This window comes from Salmo salar, chromosome ssa20 (genome assembly GCF_905237065.1).
Source record: "Salmo salar chromosome ssa20, Ssal_v3.1, whole genome shotgun sequence".
Lineage (NCBI taxonomy): Eukaryota > Metazoa > Chordata > Actinopteri > Salmoniformes > Salmonidae > Salmo > Salmo salar.
Genome location: NC_059461.1, coordinates 64,728,365 through 64,743,293, shown reverse-complemented (window position 1 = coordinate 64,743,293; position 14,929 = coordinate 64,728,365). Strand labels below are relative to the sequence as shown.

Below are 14,929 nucleotides of genomic sequence, written 5' to 3'. Positions count from 1 at the left end.
AGAAACAAAAGCATTTGTCTGTGCTCTATCAGATCAGAGTAGCAAAGGAATATACTTGTAGTTCATAGGTATTAGCATCTAGTACTTCACTACAGGAATTAGGTGGCTCTGAATGGCACCTTACGAGCTTTGCAGGTTATTAATAAAGACCAGTGGCAGTCGGTGCTGTTTAAGATGGAGGACAATAATTTTTTTGTGAGCATGGCCTTATTTCTATTACAGGATATTGGATGACTGTCGTTCATATTTCATTCACCCAGTTAAATGTAACATCGATAGGTTTAGGCTTCTACATGATACTCAAATGCTCCCTATACCCATCATGAGGTTGCTACAACCTAGCCAATGAATGAAAGTTTACAACACAGGTGCAGACAGGTGGAGAGAAAGATTTGAGGTGACAGACAGTGACACATTCAATACTGCCTTGCACATTCTTGCCTGCATCTAGCTGATCGAGGGTGTAATCATTAGTCCAACAGTTGCAAACGAGAGTTTCTATTGGACAAAATCAAGTATGTTTATCCCCATTTCATTCTGTTTGCTTTCGTTTAAGAAACGTTTTTCAACAGAATTGGCGGAATTAATACAACCCTGATCACACGTAGTTAACTTCCATAGCTACACACAAACAGTTTGTTGTGTTCCTTCTCGCATCTAAGAGCTCTCCTCCTCTCACCTTTTCCCATCTCTTGTGGACTTCAATACACAACACATCAGCTGTCTGTGACCAGGCTAAAAAACCTTTCCAAGCCAAACCTTCATATCATAACTGGTACACACAGCCTACATCGTTGTCACCATATTAGCTAAAGTAACGTCATAGTCAACATAGCTAATAGAACGTTATTAAACCCGCTACAATCATGCAGTACAGTGTTCAGTCAGTAAGTTGTTACACAGGCGGGCCCCGGTAGCAATAAATTAGTAAAGCTTACCTTGACTTGGAAGAGTTCCAGTGTTGGAGTCATTGCCAGCTACAGTATCTAACATAGCATCCCTCTGTGTTTGAATAGGCAAAACTAGCTAGCTCCATTTGCTAGCTAAGTGAAAGTGAAATAAAAATTGACAAAATATATCTAGCTGTCTCTTGCTTCTCCTTCATTTTTGAAGTAATGAATTTGTTCAAAACTGTTCAACTATTGTGTCCAGGTGTGATAGATGAGACACAGGTGTGCGTAATGATGGTTACCAGGTGTGCGTAATGATGGTTACCAGGTGTGATAGATGAGACACAGGTGTGCGTAATGATGGTTACCAGGTGTGATAGATGAGACACAGGTGTGCGTAATGATGGTTACCAGGTGTGCGTAATGATGGTTACCAGGTATGATAGATGAGACACAGGTGTGCGTAATGATGGTTACCAGGTGTGATAGATGAGACACAGGTGTGCGTAATGATGGTTACCAGGTGTGACATTTACATTACATTTTAGTAATTTAGCAGACGCTCTTATCCAGAGCGACTTATGGTAGTGAATGCATACGTTTCATTAAAAAAAAAATCTCCGTACTGGTCCCCCGTGGGAATCGAACCCACAACCCTGGCGTTGCAAACACCATGCTCTACCAACTGAGCCACACGGGACCACAGATGAGACACAGGTGTGCGTAATGATGGTTACCAGGTGTGACAGATGAGACACAGATGTGCGTAATGATGGTTACCAGGTGTGATAGATGAGACACAGGTGTGCGTAATGATGGTTACCAGGTGTGATAGATGAGACACAGGTGTGCGTAATGATGGTTACCAGGTGTGATAGATGAGACACAGGTGTGCGTAATGATGGTTACCAGCTGTGATAGATGAGACACAGGTGTGCGTAATGATGGTTACCAGGTGTGATAGATGAGACACAGGTGTGCGTAATGATGGTTACCAGCTGTGATAGATGAGACACAGGTGTGCGTAATGATGGTTACCAGGTGTGATAGATGAGACACAGGTGTGTGTAATGATGGTTACCAGGTGTGATAGATGAGACACAGGTGTGCGTAATGATGGTTACCAGGTGTGATAGATGAGACACAGGTGTGTGTAATGATGGTTACCAGGTGTGATAGATGAGACACAGGTGTGCGTAATGATGGTTACCAGCTGTGATAGATGAGACACAGGTGTGCGTAAAGATGGATTGCCAGGACTGGTGGTTAGTAGACCGGCGACGTTGAGCGCCGGAGAGGGGGTAGACGTTACAGTTTTAATTTATTATTTGGTGAAGTGAATATATTTTGTATAGTGTTATCTAAAATGTATAACTTTCTATTTTTATGAAATTCACTGAGGATGATCCACCCCTTCCTGCTCTGAGGAGCCTCCACTTACAGACACAGGAGCATTGGAGTTTTAAACCAAGTTTAGCCTCTGTCTGTGCTCTTTATACATGTATTGTTCCTGTGTTTATGCGTGGACGCTTCTATTATGTTGTCACGTTCCATGTTAGTTGTTTTATTAAACTTTTCACCTGCTTCTCGACTCTCCGTTATAATACAGGAGAGTCTATAGCGACAGCTGTGAAGGCAATTACTATAGAAACAGGAGCATTGGATCAAATTGAGCCTCTGTCTGTGCTCTTTTTCTTTTTATTACTGACAGGATAGTGAGAGATGGTTGAAGTCCAAGAACACAATTACAGGAAACCATATCATATAAACAAATGTTTCAACTACATTAAATCTGAACAAAATGTTCTATTGGATTTCTGCAGCAGTGCAACTCTGACCATATAGTTTACCTCAAGATAGAATAGCATGACAATAAATAAACAAATATCACTTAATTTACCTAAATTATGTTAAATATTTAATGGCAATAAATTTTTTCCTTTCACACCACATTTTTATAGGAAACAGGCCAGCTGAAATCAGAATCACTGTAAATGTCTTAGTGTACATGGTAGTCTATGGTAGTGTCGTCGAAAATACAGCGATTATCATACAGTGTACAACACATTATACTGATGGGAATGATCAAGATACAAATCACAAGTCAAACTGTATATCATTCTTTCAACAGTATTCACCCAGACAATGTTGCTGGTATGTTATTGACATTATAGGGATGGAGTTACTGGGACTTTTTACATTCATGTTTTAAATATAGCTACTGTTCTGTCATTAGTTTAGTAAGCTTAGATACTGTCTCAAAGCTGTGTTACTCTATGAGGTTAAACAAAAGAGGAAAGCAAACAACTAACTCTTTCACTCACTCTCTCTAAGCTTCTGATTTCAACCAACAGAGATTCTTCTCCAGTCAATGGGTTTGAAACTAAACCCTGAGGCAACACTAAAGCTCTTGCTCTTTCTTGACAGTTATACAAACCTTACTAGTGTAATCCTTGGTGAGACACTCATCTTAAATCTGAACCATACTCCTGCTTTTAACAGGCAACACTGAACAACCTTCGACTTCTCCTTCCAGAATACATGGTCTTTACTTTCATGTTCAGGAGCATATTGTAGCTCCAGGTATTTACACCATAAATACTTGATTATACAGAAACGTAATACTTAAATACACAGAAACGTACACATAAGCACGCGCACGCACACACACACACACACACACACACACACACACACACACACACACACACACACACACACACACACACACACACACACACACACACACACACACACACACACACACACACACACACACAAACACACATGACTCCATTCCAGCATATACTTAAATGTATACAAGACAAAATATCAAGTAGATACAATGTACTTTCTCATGAATGTCAAACTCATACTTTGGTCAAGCAATTAGGTTAGTAATATCATTTTCATAATTCTACACAACAACAAAATACATATTAAGGCAAAAGTAACTATCAGTCACATTAAAGAACAGTTTAAAAAACACACTTTTAAAATATTTCTGCACACAGTTTTTCATCATAGAAAAATAGGTGTGTTGCACAGAGAGGTGACCCACCATAGTACAATGTATGATAAGGTGACATGGTATCTCATATCATTAGACATGCCCCTTCATTAGTCCCAATGACCCTCACACTTCAAGATGTAGCTTTCCTAAAATGGATGCTAACTATAGCATTCTGAATGATGTTATTTCACCTGACAAGAAGGTTAGGATCTATTGCAAGATATAACGTTAATAGGACTTATTCTCTTCCCACTGTCAGTTCCATGTCTTAGACTTTTGACCATAACAAAATCAAATAACTGATTTCATCATTCCTCATGAGAGGTCGTCATGACTACTCTGATGTCTGTGTCTATCTCATCACAAACCTGTAAACAATTTCAGTCAATTCAGTACAAGCCTTCCCTCAAACAGCTGTACAAAGCATATCACACAAGCCCAGAAACTCAACAGAGAAGGAGTAAAACATGTAGTTCAACATCTGCAGACAGATATAAGATCACAACAGCAAGCAAATCCCGCTATCATATCTGAGCCAGCAGGAGTAACAGCATTCCACAGAACTACAGCCCACCAAGCACCACGGTATACTGTAGTACTTGTATAGTGCAAGTCAGAGCAACCAGTGGCCATGGACCCCCTACCAGGCTGCTGTCTGAAGCCATGTTCTGCCTCAATGACTTACTGAATGAGAGAGGGAGAGATGGATGGCTATAGGGCTGAGGCTGGAGTGGGGTTAGTTTAGGTCAGCCGGGCTGAGGAACATGAGGTTAATGTCCCCAGCGTGAAGTAGCCAGAGGCCCCACAGCGCTCCTGGGGACACAGACCATAGAGAGGGACAAGATGTCTGTCCTATTTACATAGAGAATAATTGCAAGAGTCAGTCGGTGTAGCTCTGCCACCTGTCAACACAGCAGGTCAATGAACATACTGTCTGGAACATCTCCTGGTGGTGTATTGCTTGGGCTAGAACATTCCTCCATAGGTTTCAACAGGATCTTCTCTGTTACTATTCCCAGTGGGGGATGAGAGGGAGTCTTCTGGCATATGACTCTGGTTGCATCTGTGTGTTGATCTAATGTTCTGCAGGAAATGTTTTTGCACCATTTTACAAATGACCAAAGTGTCCCTCTCTCTCGGCTTGACAAAAGATAACACATTGATTCATTAGCATTGCCACTGAAAAAACGTTTTCCACATTGGACATAATTTGAGCTTGAGAGACAGACAGCATTAGGATGAATCCATGGCTGTTTCAAGCATTAAGAGAAATCTTGAGGAATACCATCTACTGAGTCCTGGGAGTGGAGAAGGGCAGCTGTTGAAGAAGTGTAGAGGGCCAAGCAGGAGGTTAACACAACTGATACCAGCAGAAGATCCAATATAAGTGACGGCACTGCAAAAAGAAAGAGAGATTCAGTTAGTATAGTGGTTCAAATTCCAATATATATATATATATACTGCTCAAAAAAATAAAGGGAACACTTAAACAACACATCCTAGATCTGAATGAAAGAAATAATCTTATTAAATACTTTTTTCTTTACATAGTTGAATGTGCTGACAACAAAATCACACAAAAATAATCAATGGAAATCCAATTTATCAACCCATGGAGGTCTGGATTTGGAGTCACACTCAAAATTAAAGTGGAAAACCACACTACAGGCTGATCCAACTTTGATGTAATGTCCTTAAAACAAGTCAAAATGAAACTCAGTAGTGTGTGTGGCCTCCACGTGCCTGTATGACCTCCCTACAACGCCTGGGCATGCTCCTGATGAGGTGGCGGATGGTCTCCTGAGGGATCTCCTCCCAGACCTGGACTAAAGCATCCACCAACTCCTGGACAGTCTGTGGTGCAACGTGGCATTGGTGGATGGAGCGAGACATGATGTCCCAGATGTGCTCAATTGGATTCAGGTCTGGGGAACGGGCTGGCCAGTCCATAGCATCAATGCCTTCCTCTTGCAGGAACTGCTGACACACTCCAGCCACATGAGGTCTAGCATTGTCTTGCATTAGGAGGAACCCAGGGCCAACCGCACCAGCATATGGTCTCACAAGGGGTCTGAGGATCTCATCTCGGTACCTAATGGCAGTCAGGCTACCTCTGGCGAGCACATGGAGGGCTGTGCGGCCCCCCAAAGAAATGCCACCCCACACCATGACTGACCCACCGCCAAACCGGTCATGCTGGAGGATGTTGCAGGCAGCAGAACGTTCTCCACGGTGTCTCCAGACTCTGTCACGTCTGTCACGTGCTCAGTGTGAACCTGCTTTCATCTGTGAAGAGCACAGGGCGCCAGTGGCGAATTTGCCAATCCTGGTGTTCTCTGGCAAATGCAAAACGTCCTGCACGGTGTTGGGCTGTAAGCACAACCCCCATCTGTGGACGTCGGGCCCTCATCCCACCCTCATGGAGTCTGTTTCTGACCGTTTGAGCAGACACATGCACATTTGTGGCCTGCTGGAGGTCATTTTGCAGGGCTCTGGCAGTGCTCCTCCTGCTCCTCCTTGCACAAAGGCGGGGGTAGCGGTCCTGCTGCTGGGTTGTTGCCCTCCTACGACCTCCTCCACGTGTACTGGCCTGTCTCCTGGTAGCGCCTCCATGCTCTGGACACTACGCTGACAGACACAGCAAACCTTCTTGCCACAGCTCGCATTGATGTGCCATCCTGGATGAGCTGCACTACCTGAGCCACTTGTGTGGGTTGTAGACTCCGTCTCATGCTACCACTAGAGTGGAAGCACCGCCAGCATTCAAAAGTGACCAAAACATCAGCCAGGAAGCATAGGAACTGAGAAGTGGTCTGTGGTCCCCACCTGCAGAACCACTCCTTTATTGGGGGTGTCTTGCTAATTGCCTATAATTTCCACCTGTTGTCTATTCCATTTGCACAACAGCATGTGAAATTTATTGTCAATCAGTGTTGCTTCCTAAGTGGACAGTTTGATTTCACAGAAGTGTGATTGACTTGGAGTTACATTGTGTTGTTTAAGTGTTCCCTTTATTTTTTTGAGCAATGTATATATATATATACATATATATATTATATATATATATATATACAGTGCATTCGGAAGGTATTCAGACCCCTTGACTCTATCCACATTTTGTTACATTGCAGCCTTATACTAAAATTGATTAAATTGTTTTTCCCCCTGATCAATCTACACACAATACTCCATAATGACAAAGCAATAACAGGTTTTTAGAAAATTGTGCAAATGTATACAGTTGAAGTCGGAAGTTTACATACACCTTAGCCAAATACATTTCAACTCAGTTTTTCACAATTCCTAACATTTAATCCTATTAAAAATTCCGTGTCTCAGGTCAGTTAGGATCACCACTTTATTTTAAGAATGTGAAATGTCAGAATAATAGTAGAGGGAATGATTTATTTCAGCTTTTATTTCTTTCATCACATTCCCAGTGGGTCAGAAGTTTAAGTACACGCAATTATTATTTGGTAGCATTTGCCTTTAAATTGTTTAACTTGGGTCACACGTTTTGGGTAGCCTTCCACAAGCTTCCCACAATAAGTTGGGTGAATTTTGGCCCATTCCTACTGACAGAGCAGGTGTAACTGAGTCAGGTTTGTAGGCCTCCTTGCTCGCACACGCCTTTTCAGTTCTGCCCACATATTTTCTATAGGATTGAGGTCAGGGCTTTGTGATGGCCACTCCAATACCTTGACTTTGTTGTCCTTAAGCCATTTTGCCACAACTTTGGAAGTATGCTTAGGGTCATTGTGCATTTGGCAGACCCATTTGCGACCAAGCTTTAACTTCCTGACTGATGTCTTGAGATGTTGCTTCAATATATCCACATAATTTTCCCTCCTCATGAGCCCATCTATTTTGTGAAGTGGACCAGTCCCTCCTGCAGCAAAGCACCCCCACAAAATGATGCTGCCACCCCCGTGCTTCACGGTTCGGATGGTGTTCTTCGGCTTCCAAGCCTCCCCCTTTTTCTTCCAAACATAACGATGGCCAAACAGTTCTATTTTTGTTTCATTAGACCATAGGACATTTCTTCAAAAAGTACGATCTTTGTCCCCATGTGCAGTTGCAAACCGTAGTCTGGCTTTTTTTATTGTAGTTTTGGGGCAGTGGCTTCTTCCTTGTTGAGTGGGTTTTCAGGTTATGTCGATATAGGACTCGTTTAACTTTGGATATAGATACTTTTGTACCTGTTTCCTCCAGCATCTTCACAAGGTTCTTTACTGTTAATCTGGGATTGATTTGCACTTTTTGCACCAAAGTACGTTCATTTCTAGGAGACAGAACGCGTCTCCTTCCTGACCGGTAACAAGGCTGCGTGGTCCCATGGTGTTTATACTTGCGTACTATTGTTTGTACAGATGAACGTGGTACCTTCAGGCGTTTGGAAATTGCTCCCAAGGATGAACCAGACTTGTGATGGTCTACAATTTTTTTATGAGATCTTGGCTGATTTCTTTTGATTTTCCCATGATGTCAAGCAAAGAGGCACTGAGTTTGAAGGTAGGCCTTGAAAGACATCCACAGGTACACCTCCAATTGACTCAAATTATATAATTTAGCCTATCAGAAGCTTCTAAAGCCAATTTTCCAAGCTGTTTAAAGGCACAGTCAACTTAGTGTATGTAAACTTCTGACCCACTTGAATTGTGATACAGTAAATTATAAGTGAAAAAATCTGTCTGTAAACAATTGTTGGAAAAATTACTTGTCTCATGCACAAAGTAGATGTCCTAACCGACTTGCCAAAACTATAGTTTGTTAACAAGAAATGTGTGGAGTGGTTGAAAAACGAGTTTTAATGACTCCAACCTAAGTGTATGTAAACCTCCGACTTCAACTGTATATAAAATAAAAAACTGAAATATAACACATTTACATAATTTACATGAGATTACAGCCTTGAGTCTTATTGGGTATGACGCTACAAGCTTGGCACACCTTTATTTGGGGAGTTTCTCCCATTCTTCTCCGCAGATCCTCTCAAGCTCTGTCAGGTTGGATGGGGAGTGTCGCTGCACAGCTATTTTCAGGTCTCTCCAAAGATGTTCGATCGGGTTCGTCTGGGCTCTGGCTGGGCCACTGAAGGACATTCAGAGACTTGTCCCTAAGCCACTCCTGCTTTGTATTGGCTGTGCTTAGGGTCGTTGTCCTGTTGGAAGGTGAACCTACACTCCAGTCTGAGGTCCTGAGAGCTCTGGAGCAGGTTTTCATTAAGGATCTCTCTATACTTTTCTCCGGTCATCTTTCGCTCGATCCTGACTAGTCTCCCAGTCCCTGCCGCTGTAAACACCCCCACAGCATGATGATGCCACCACCATTCTTCACCATAGGGATGGTGCCAGGTTTCCTCCAGATATGAAGCTTAGCATTCAGGCCAAAGAGTTTAATTTTGGTTTCATCAGACCAGAGAATCTTGTTTTTCATGGTCTTATAGTCCTTTATGTGCCTTTTGGCAAACTCCAAGCGGGCTGTCATGTGCCTTTTACTGAGGAGTGGCTTCTGTCTGGGCAGTCTACCATAAATGCCTGATTTGTGGAGTGTTGCAGAGATGGTTGTCCTTCAGGAAGGATCTCCCATCTCCACAGAGTAACTCCGGAGCTTTGTCAGAGTGACGATCGGGTTCTTGGTCACCTCCCTGACCAAGGCCCTTCTCCCCCGATTGCTCAGTTTGGCCGGGCGGCCAGCTCTAGGAAGAGTCTTGGTGGTTCTAAACTTCTTCCATTCAGGAATGATGGAGGCACACTGTGTACTTTGGGACCTTCAACGCAGCAAAAATAAATTGGGGACAATTCCTTCGACCTCATGGCTTGGCTTTTGCACTGACAACTGTGGGATGTTATATAGACAGGTGTGTGACTTTCCAAATCATGTTCAATCAATTGAATTTACCACAAGTGGACTCCAATCAAGTTGTTGAAACATCTCAAGGATGAAAATTGAAACAGGATGTACCTGAGCTAAATTTTGAGTCTCATAGCAAAGGGTCTGACTACTTAAGTAAATAAAGTATTTTGAGTCTCATAGCAAAGGGTCTGAATACTTATGTAAATAAAGTATTTCTGTTTTTACATTTTAATACATTTGCTCAAATTTCTAAAAACCTGTTTGCGCTTTGTCATTATGGGGTATTGTGTTTAGATTGATGAAGAAAAAATTATATTTAATACATTTTAGAATAAGGCTGTAACGTAACAAAACGTGGAAAAAGGGAAGGGGCCTGAATACTTTCCGAATGCACTGTAAGTGAACAGTGAATTATCCTATACACCTGACATTTCCCATGACTATTTTTGTTCAGTGTAGATTAGTTCCTACAGGCCCACTGAAGTGACACAGTACCCATGCTCCAATCTCCTTAATTGCAGAAACACTATTCCCAAATCTAGAAATGAGTGGATTTCGTGCTTGACTGGACACTCCAGTTGTAGCTCAGCAGGCCCTCTATTCGGCTCTGTTAAATGGGAAAATAGGAGGCAGTGGGCTTTGAAAATAAAGGAACTGTTCCTAATAATAGCACAGCTACCTCAGGTTCCTGAATGAATATTTATGAGGGAGTATACAGGCTGATCTCTGCTCTCTCTCCGTTTCTCTCTGTCTGCTCTCCCCCTCTCTATATATCTTCCTGCATGCTTTCTTTCTCCATCTCTCGCTCTCTTTCATCTCTCTCCATTTTTCTGACTGCAGTCTCTCTCTCCATGTTTCACTTACTGCGTTTAAATCTCTCTCCCGTTCCATCTCTGTCTTCTCTGCCCCTCTCTCCTTGTCTCAGACAGTAAAGCTGTTATTATTATTATTTTGTTTAGCTGTATAAATCATAATGTCTGGGCCTCCCGAGTGGCGCAGTGGTCTAAGGCACTGCATCGCAGTTGCTTGCTGTGCCACTAGAGATCCTGGCTCGAGTCCAGGCTCTGTCGCAGCCGGCCGCGACTGGGAGACCCATGGGGCGGCGCACAATCGGCCCAGCGTCGCCTGGGTTAGGGGAGGGTTTGGCTGGCAGGGATGTCCTTGTCACATCGCGCTCTAGCGACTCCTGTGGCGGGCCGGGTGCATGCACGCTGACAAGGTCGCTAGGTGTACGGTGTTTCCTCTGACACATTGGTGTGGCTGGCTTCCATTGTGTCAAGAAGCAGTGCGGCTTGGTTGAGTTGTGTTTCGGAGGAAACATGGCTCTCGACCTTCGCCTCTCCTGAGTCTGTACGAGAGTTGCAGCGATGAGACAAGACTATAACTCCCAATTGAATACCACGAAATCGGGGGGAAAAAGGGGTAAAGTAAAACAAATTATAATAATTAAAATCAAGCCATCTGCAGATCCTATTCCAGCTGTGATGACCCTTGTATATCACACCACAAAACATAACAAAATCAAGGTGAACATTTATTGACTGCACTAGAGTACAATACGAGCAAAGCAAATCAATCTGTGTTGGAGTCAAAACTTTACAAAGCCTTATGATATCAAAGGCTTAGGCCACAATGCTGAAGAGCCAAAAGTCAATATCTAAATTATTCTAAATGAATAATTTATTCACATTACATAATTGCCAATATGCTGCAGTAAACTCTACACAAATTACACAATGGAAAAGGGAACAAGGTATTTTCACAGCCTCAAGTACACCAACACAGAAACAGGTTCTGGGGGGATATTTTCAGTGTGTTGCTATTATAGAGAGATGGTATGATCATATAGTTCTAGGAGTATAATATAGGGCAATTTAAGCCATTTAAGTCTGAATGTTCACCTTGACCCTGGACACTGAGACCCCTGTCCTCCTCCTCTTCCATCCTCCCTCCATCTCTCTCTGTCCGTCAGGGTGTCGTGTCTCCACGGTGCATGGAGGCACGCCCCCAGACACCATGGCCGCCGCCCCCTCCTCCTCCTCCCCCGGGGTCCTGGTCAGACTCTGGTTGGCTCTGGGCCCGCTCAGGCTTGGGGTTGGGGGTGCAGGGAGGATCAGGGTGTTGGACAGACATAGTTCTCCTCAGGTGGGTGCGTTTACACAGGAAGTCAGGTTTGGCAGTGAGGCCGAAGGAGCCTTTCTTCAGGACCATGCGTACTGAGGAAAGCTTCTTGGGTCTGGCCCGGTGGCCAAACTGCAGTGAGGAGAGGTGCACTGCATAGCCATCACTTAGGAACTATGGGAAAGAGAGAGAGAGAGAGAGAGAGAGAGAGAGAGAGAGAGAGAGAGAGAGAGAGTGCGAGAGAGAGTAGGAGAGTGCAGAGAGAGAGAGAGAGAGAGAGAGAGAGAGAGAGAGAGAGAGAGAGAACGAGACAGTTAGTGAGAGTGGTCATGTTAGATAAAAGAATAGAAGACTAAACAGGTAGATAGAGATGGAGAGTGACAGGAAAGACAGACCGGAATAGATACATCAAAACACGATCGATAACTATTAGCGAATCAATGCCATTAGCTTGATCGTTAAAGAAAAGTAGAAGAGTGTACAGTCCCCTGATGTCTACCTGGCATTGATTCTGGTACTTCTTGGAAGGCCTGCCCACAATATAAATCTGGGAAGGACTCAGACCCAGCATGTTGTACACGGAGATGTCCTTCATGGAGCCATAGGCTGAGTTGATCTTAATGTGACACTGGCAGAGAGAGAGAAGAGAGAGAGAGAGAAAGAGAGACAGAGAGGGAAAGCGAGAGAGAGAGAAAGAAAGAAAGACAGAAAGAAAGAAAGAAAGAAAGAAAGAAAGAAAGAAAGAAAGAAAGAAAGAAAGAGAGAGAGAGAGGGATGTAGGGAGCAAGAGAGAGATAGAGAAAGAAAGAAAGAGAGAGAGGGAGGGAAGTAACACTTGATGATGGGTTTGGCACTTTCATGCAGTGCGACCAGAGATTATACTGTGTCTACAAAGTCAATGTCAATGTGAGAACCAAAGAAGTGTGCGTGAGAAATAGGGGAAGAAGAGAGAGAGAGAAAGAGAGAGAGAGAAAGGGAGAGACAAAAGAGAGTGAGAGACATATAGAGGGTGAGAGAGAGAAAGTGAGGAAGAAAAAGAGCAAGAGACATACACGAAGAGAAGGAGTCGAGGTAGAAAGAAAAAGAGATCCACAGTATTATGAAGGTATTGTACCTCCTGCACTAGGTTCCTGAGGAAGATGGTTTTCTGTCTCAGTGGGTCGTGGACCAGGCCCTCAGAGAAGAATATCATGCCCTGGGGGAAGTTGTGTTGGGACAGCCATGACACCACACGCTGCTTCTGCATGTCTGGCCTCCCTGTGATGTAGATGATAAGATAGCCCAGGTCCTGCCAGTGTCTGGACACAAAGATAAATAGATACATTGCTCTGAGAATTATCGTTTTCACTGAATATAACGACAGATTGACATCAATAATATTCCTCTGAGATTTATGATTTATTTTGATATTTTTTTCATATTTTTAGTGTTTGTTTTCTCCCTTCATGTATTAAAGGGATACTACAGGATTTTTTTTACAATGAAGCCCTTTATCTACTTCCCCAGAGGCAGATTAACTTGTGGAGACATTTGCTATGTATCTGTGTCCAGTATGAAGGACGTTAGAGGTAGTTTTGCAAACCCGTGCTAACTAGCATTAGTGCAATGACTGGAAGTCTACAGCTTTTTATGTAGACTTCCAGTCATTGCGCTAATGCTAGTTAGCAATTGCGCTAATGCTATTTAGCAACTTCCTTCAAACTCCCTTTAATGTGACAAAATAAAAGGATAATATTTTGCAATTTAGCTCATTTTCATTCCATTAATAATTTCTCTCTGCTTGAACTGCTCCTTAATCAAACAAAAGCTGGAAGGCACATTCACAAACATACACACAAACAATTGCACGCACGCACACACACTTGGAGGCATCAGTTACCTGACTACGTCCACAGCTCCGGGACGGACTTTAGGGTCGCTGCCCATGATGGAGACGCTAGCAGCGAAGGAGCCATCGATGCTGAATACCACACACTCCATCCCCCTGGGCAGCACCGTCAGATAGGCCTCCGCACTCGTCTGATCTCCCCTGGGGAGAGCGAGGAAAAGAGAGGGGAGAGGGGGGAGGATGATTAATAGGTATGGTGGTAATTCACAGCAGCAGCACCTCTGGGGCTCCTTGTTATTCAACAACCTGTGAGTACCCTGTTAGAGCTTCACAGTACTTTACCTCCATCACTGATATGTGCCGTAATTGAATTCAGTACTCCTCCACTTTCATGGGAACTCGTCCCAACCCACATCCATTTCATTATTGACAGAACCTCTAACATACTGTAACAAACATGCTGTGGTTGCGTCTTAATAAGGAATAAAAAGTATCTGTTTGATTACTTGACCACCATTTTGATAGGGTAGACCCCGGTTGCCAGCTTCTTGCTCTTGGGGATGGTGTAGACCACTCTGCCACTACTGGTGGTCACCTCTGTGTCAAAGTGGACCCAGCGGCCGGACTGGGGCTGGGTCATTAGGAGAATGTCCACCTGCGAGAGGACAAGATAGATTCATGATAAGATTATAAGGTTCAGGGCAGCAATAAACTTTAGTGTTGATGTCTGTCAAAGGAAATTCCTTTGTCAGACCACTCACTTTAAGAGAAGTATCAATTTAACTTTATTGACACGCAGACACTTTTAAAAGAGTTGCAACTATAGTGTTGTAAATAGTGCAACTAGTGTTTGCAAATTATGCAAAAAGGTTCAGGAGCAAGATCCTTCGTCAGAGCAATATGGGTTAATCTTTATTGACATGCAGACACTTTTAATTAATAATGTTTATTGCTGAGGCATGTTGTGTGGTGTCGTCACCTTCTCTCCAGTCAGAGTCACCATGTCCAAGGGGCCATACATGAACCGACCAACCAGAGTCTGTGGTCCCTCCTCTGTGGTGATGACATCATTCACCCTGTGGTTGCCAGTCACATTCTGCATGAGGAGAAGCAATTTACTGTCACTTCTCTTTGGGTTTGTATGCATCCCAAATGGAACCCTACACTCTTAGAAAAAAGATGCTATCTAGAACCTAAATGGAGAATCCTTTGAATAACCAT

At 43.3% G+C, this 14,929-nt stretch overlaps 1 protein-coding gene across 4 annotated transcripts in view; it reads right to left on the bottom strand.

Annotated features, from left to right (window-relative positions):
* Positions 1-2,554: 2,554 nt before the first annotated feature.
* The window catches only part of LOC106581175 (membrane-associated phosphatidylinositol transfer protein 3), a 129,560-nt gene continuing 117,185 nt past the window's right edge, over positions 2,555-14,929 (bottom strand). For 2 of the 4 annotated variants that reach the window (XR_001323030.2, XR_001323028.2), the window contains exons 14-20: positions 14,688-14,804; positions 14,215-14,363; positions 13,760-13,909; positions 12,995-13,178; positions 12,380-12,508; positions 11,661-12,054; positions 2,555-5,299 (exon numbers count right to left, since the gene is read on the bottom strand). Coding sequence is in view for 1 of the 4 variants with exons in the window: in XM_014163053.2 (XP_014018528.1) it covers positions 11,728-12,054; positions 12,380-12,508; positions 12,995-13,178; positions 13,760-13,909; positions 14,215-14,363; positions 14,688-14,804 (1,056 nt within the window). In the remaining 3 variants the exon portion in view is untranslated. Of the gene's footprint in view, positions 5,300-11,072; positions 12,055-12,379; positions 12,509-12,994; positions 13,179-13,759; positions 13,910-14,214; positions 14,364-14,687; positions 14,805-14,929 lie in introns of those variants that run through there. The other 2 variants (XR_001323032.2, XM_014163053.2) reach the window with 2 other exon arrangements.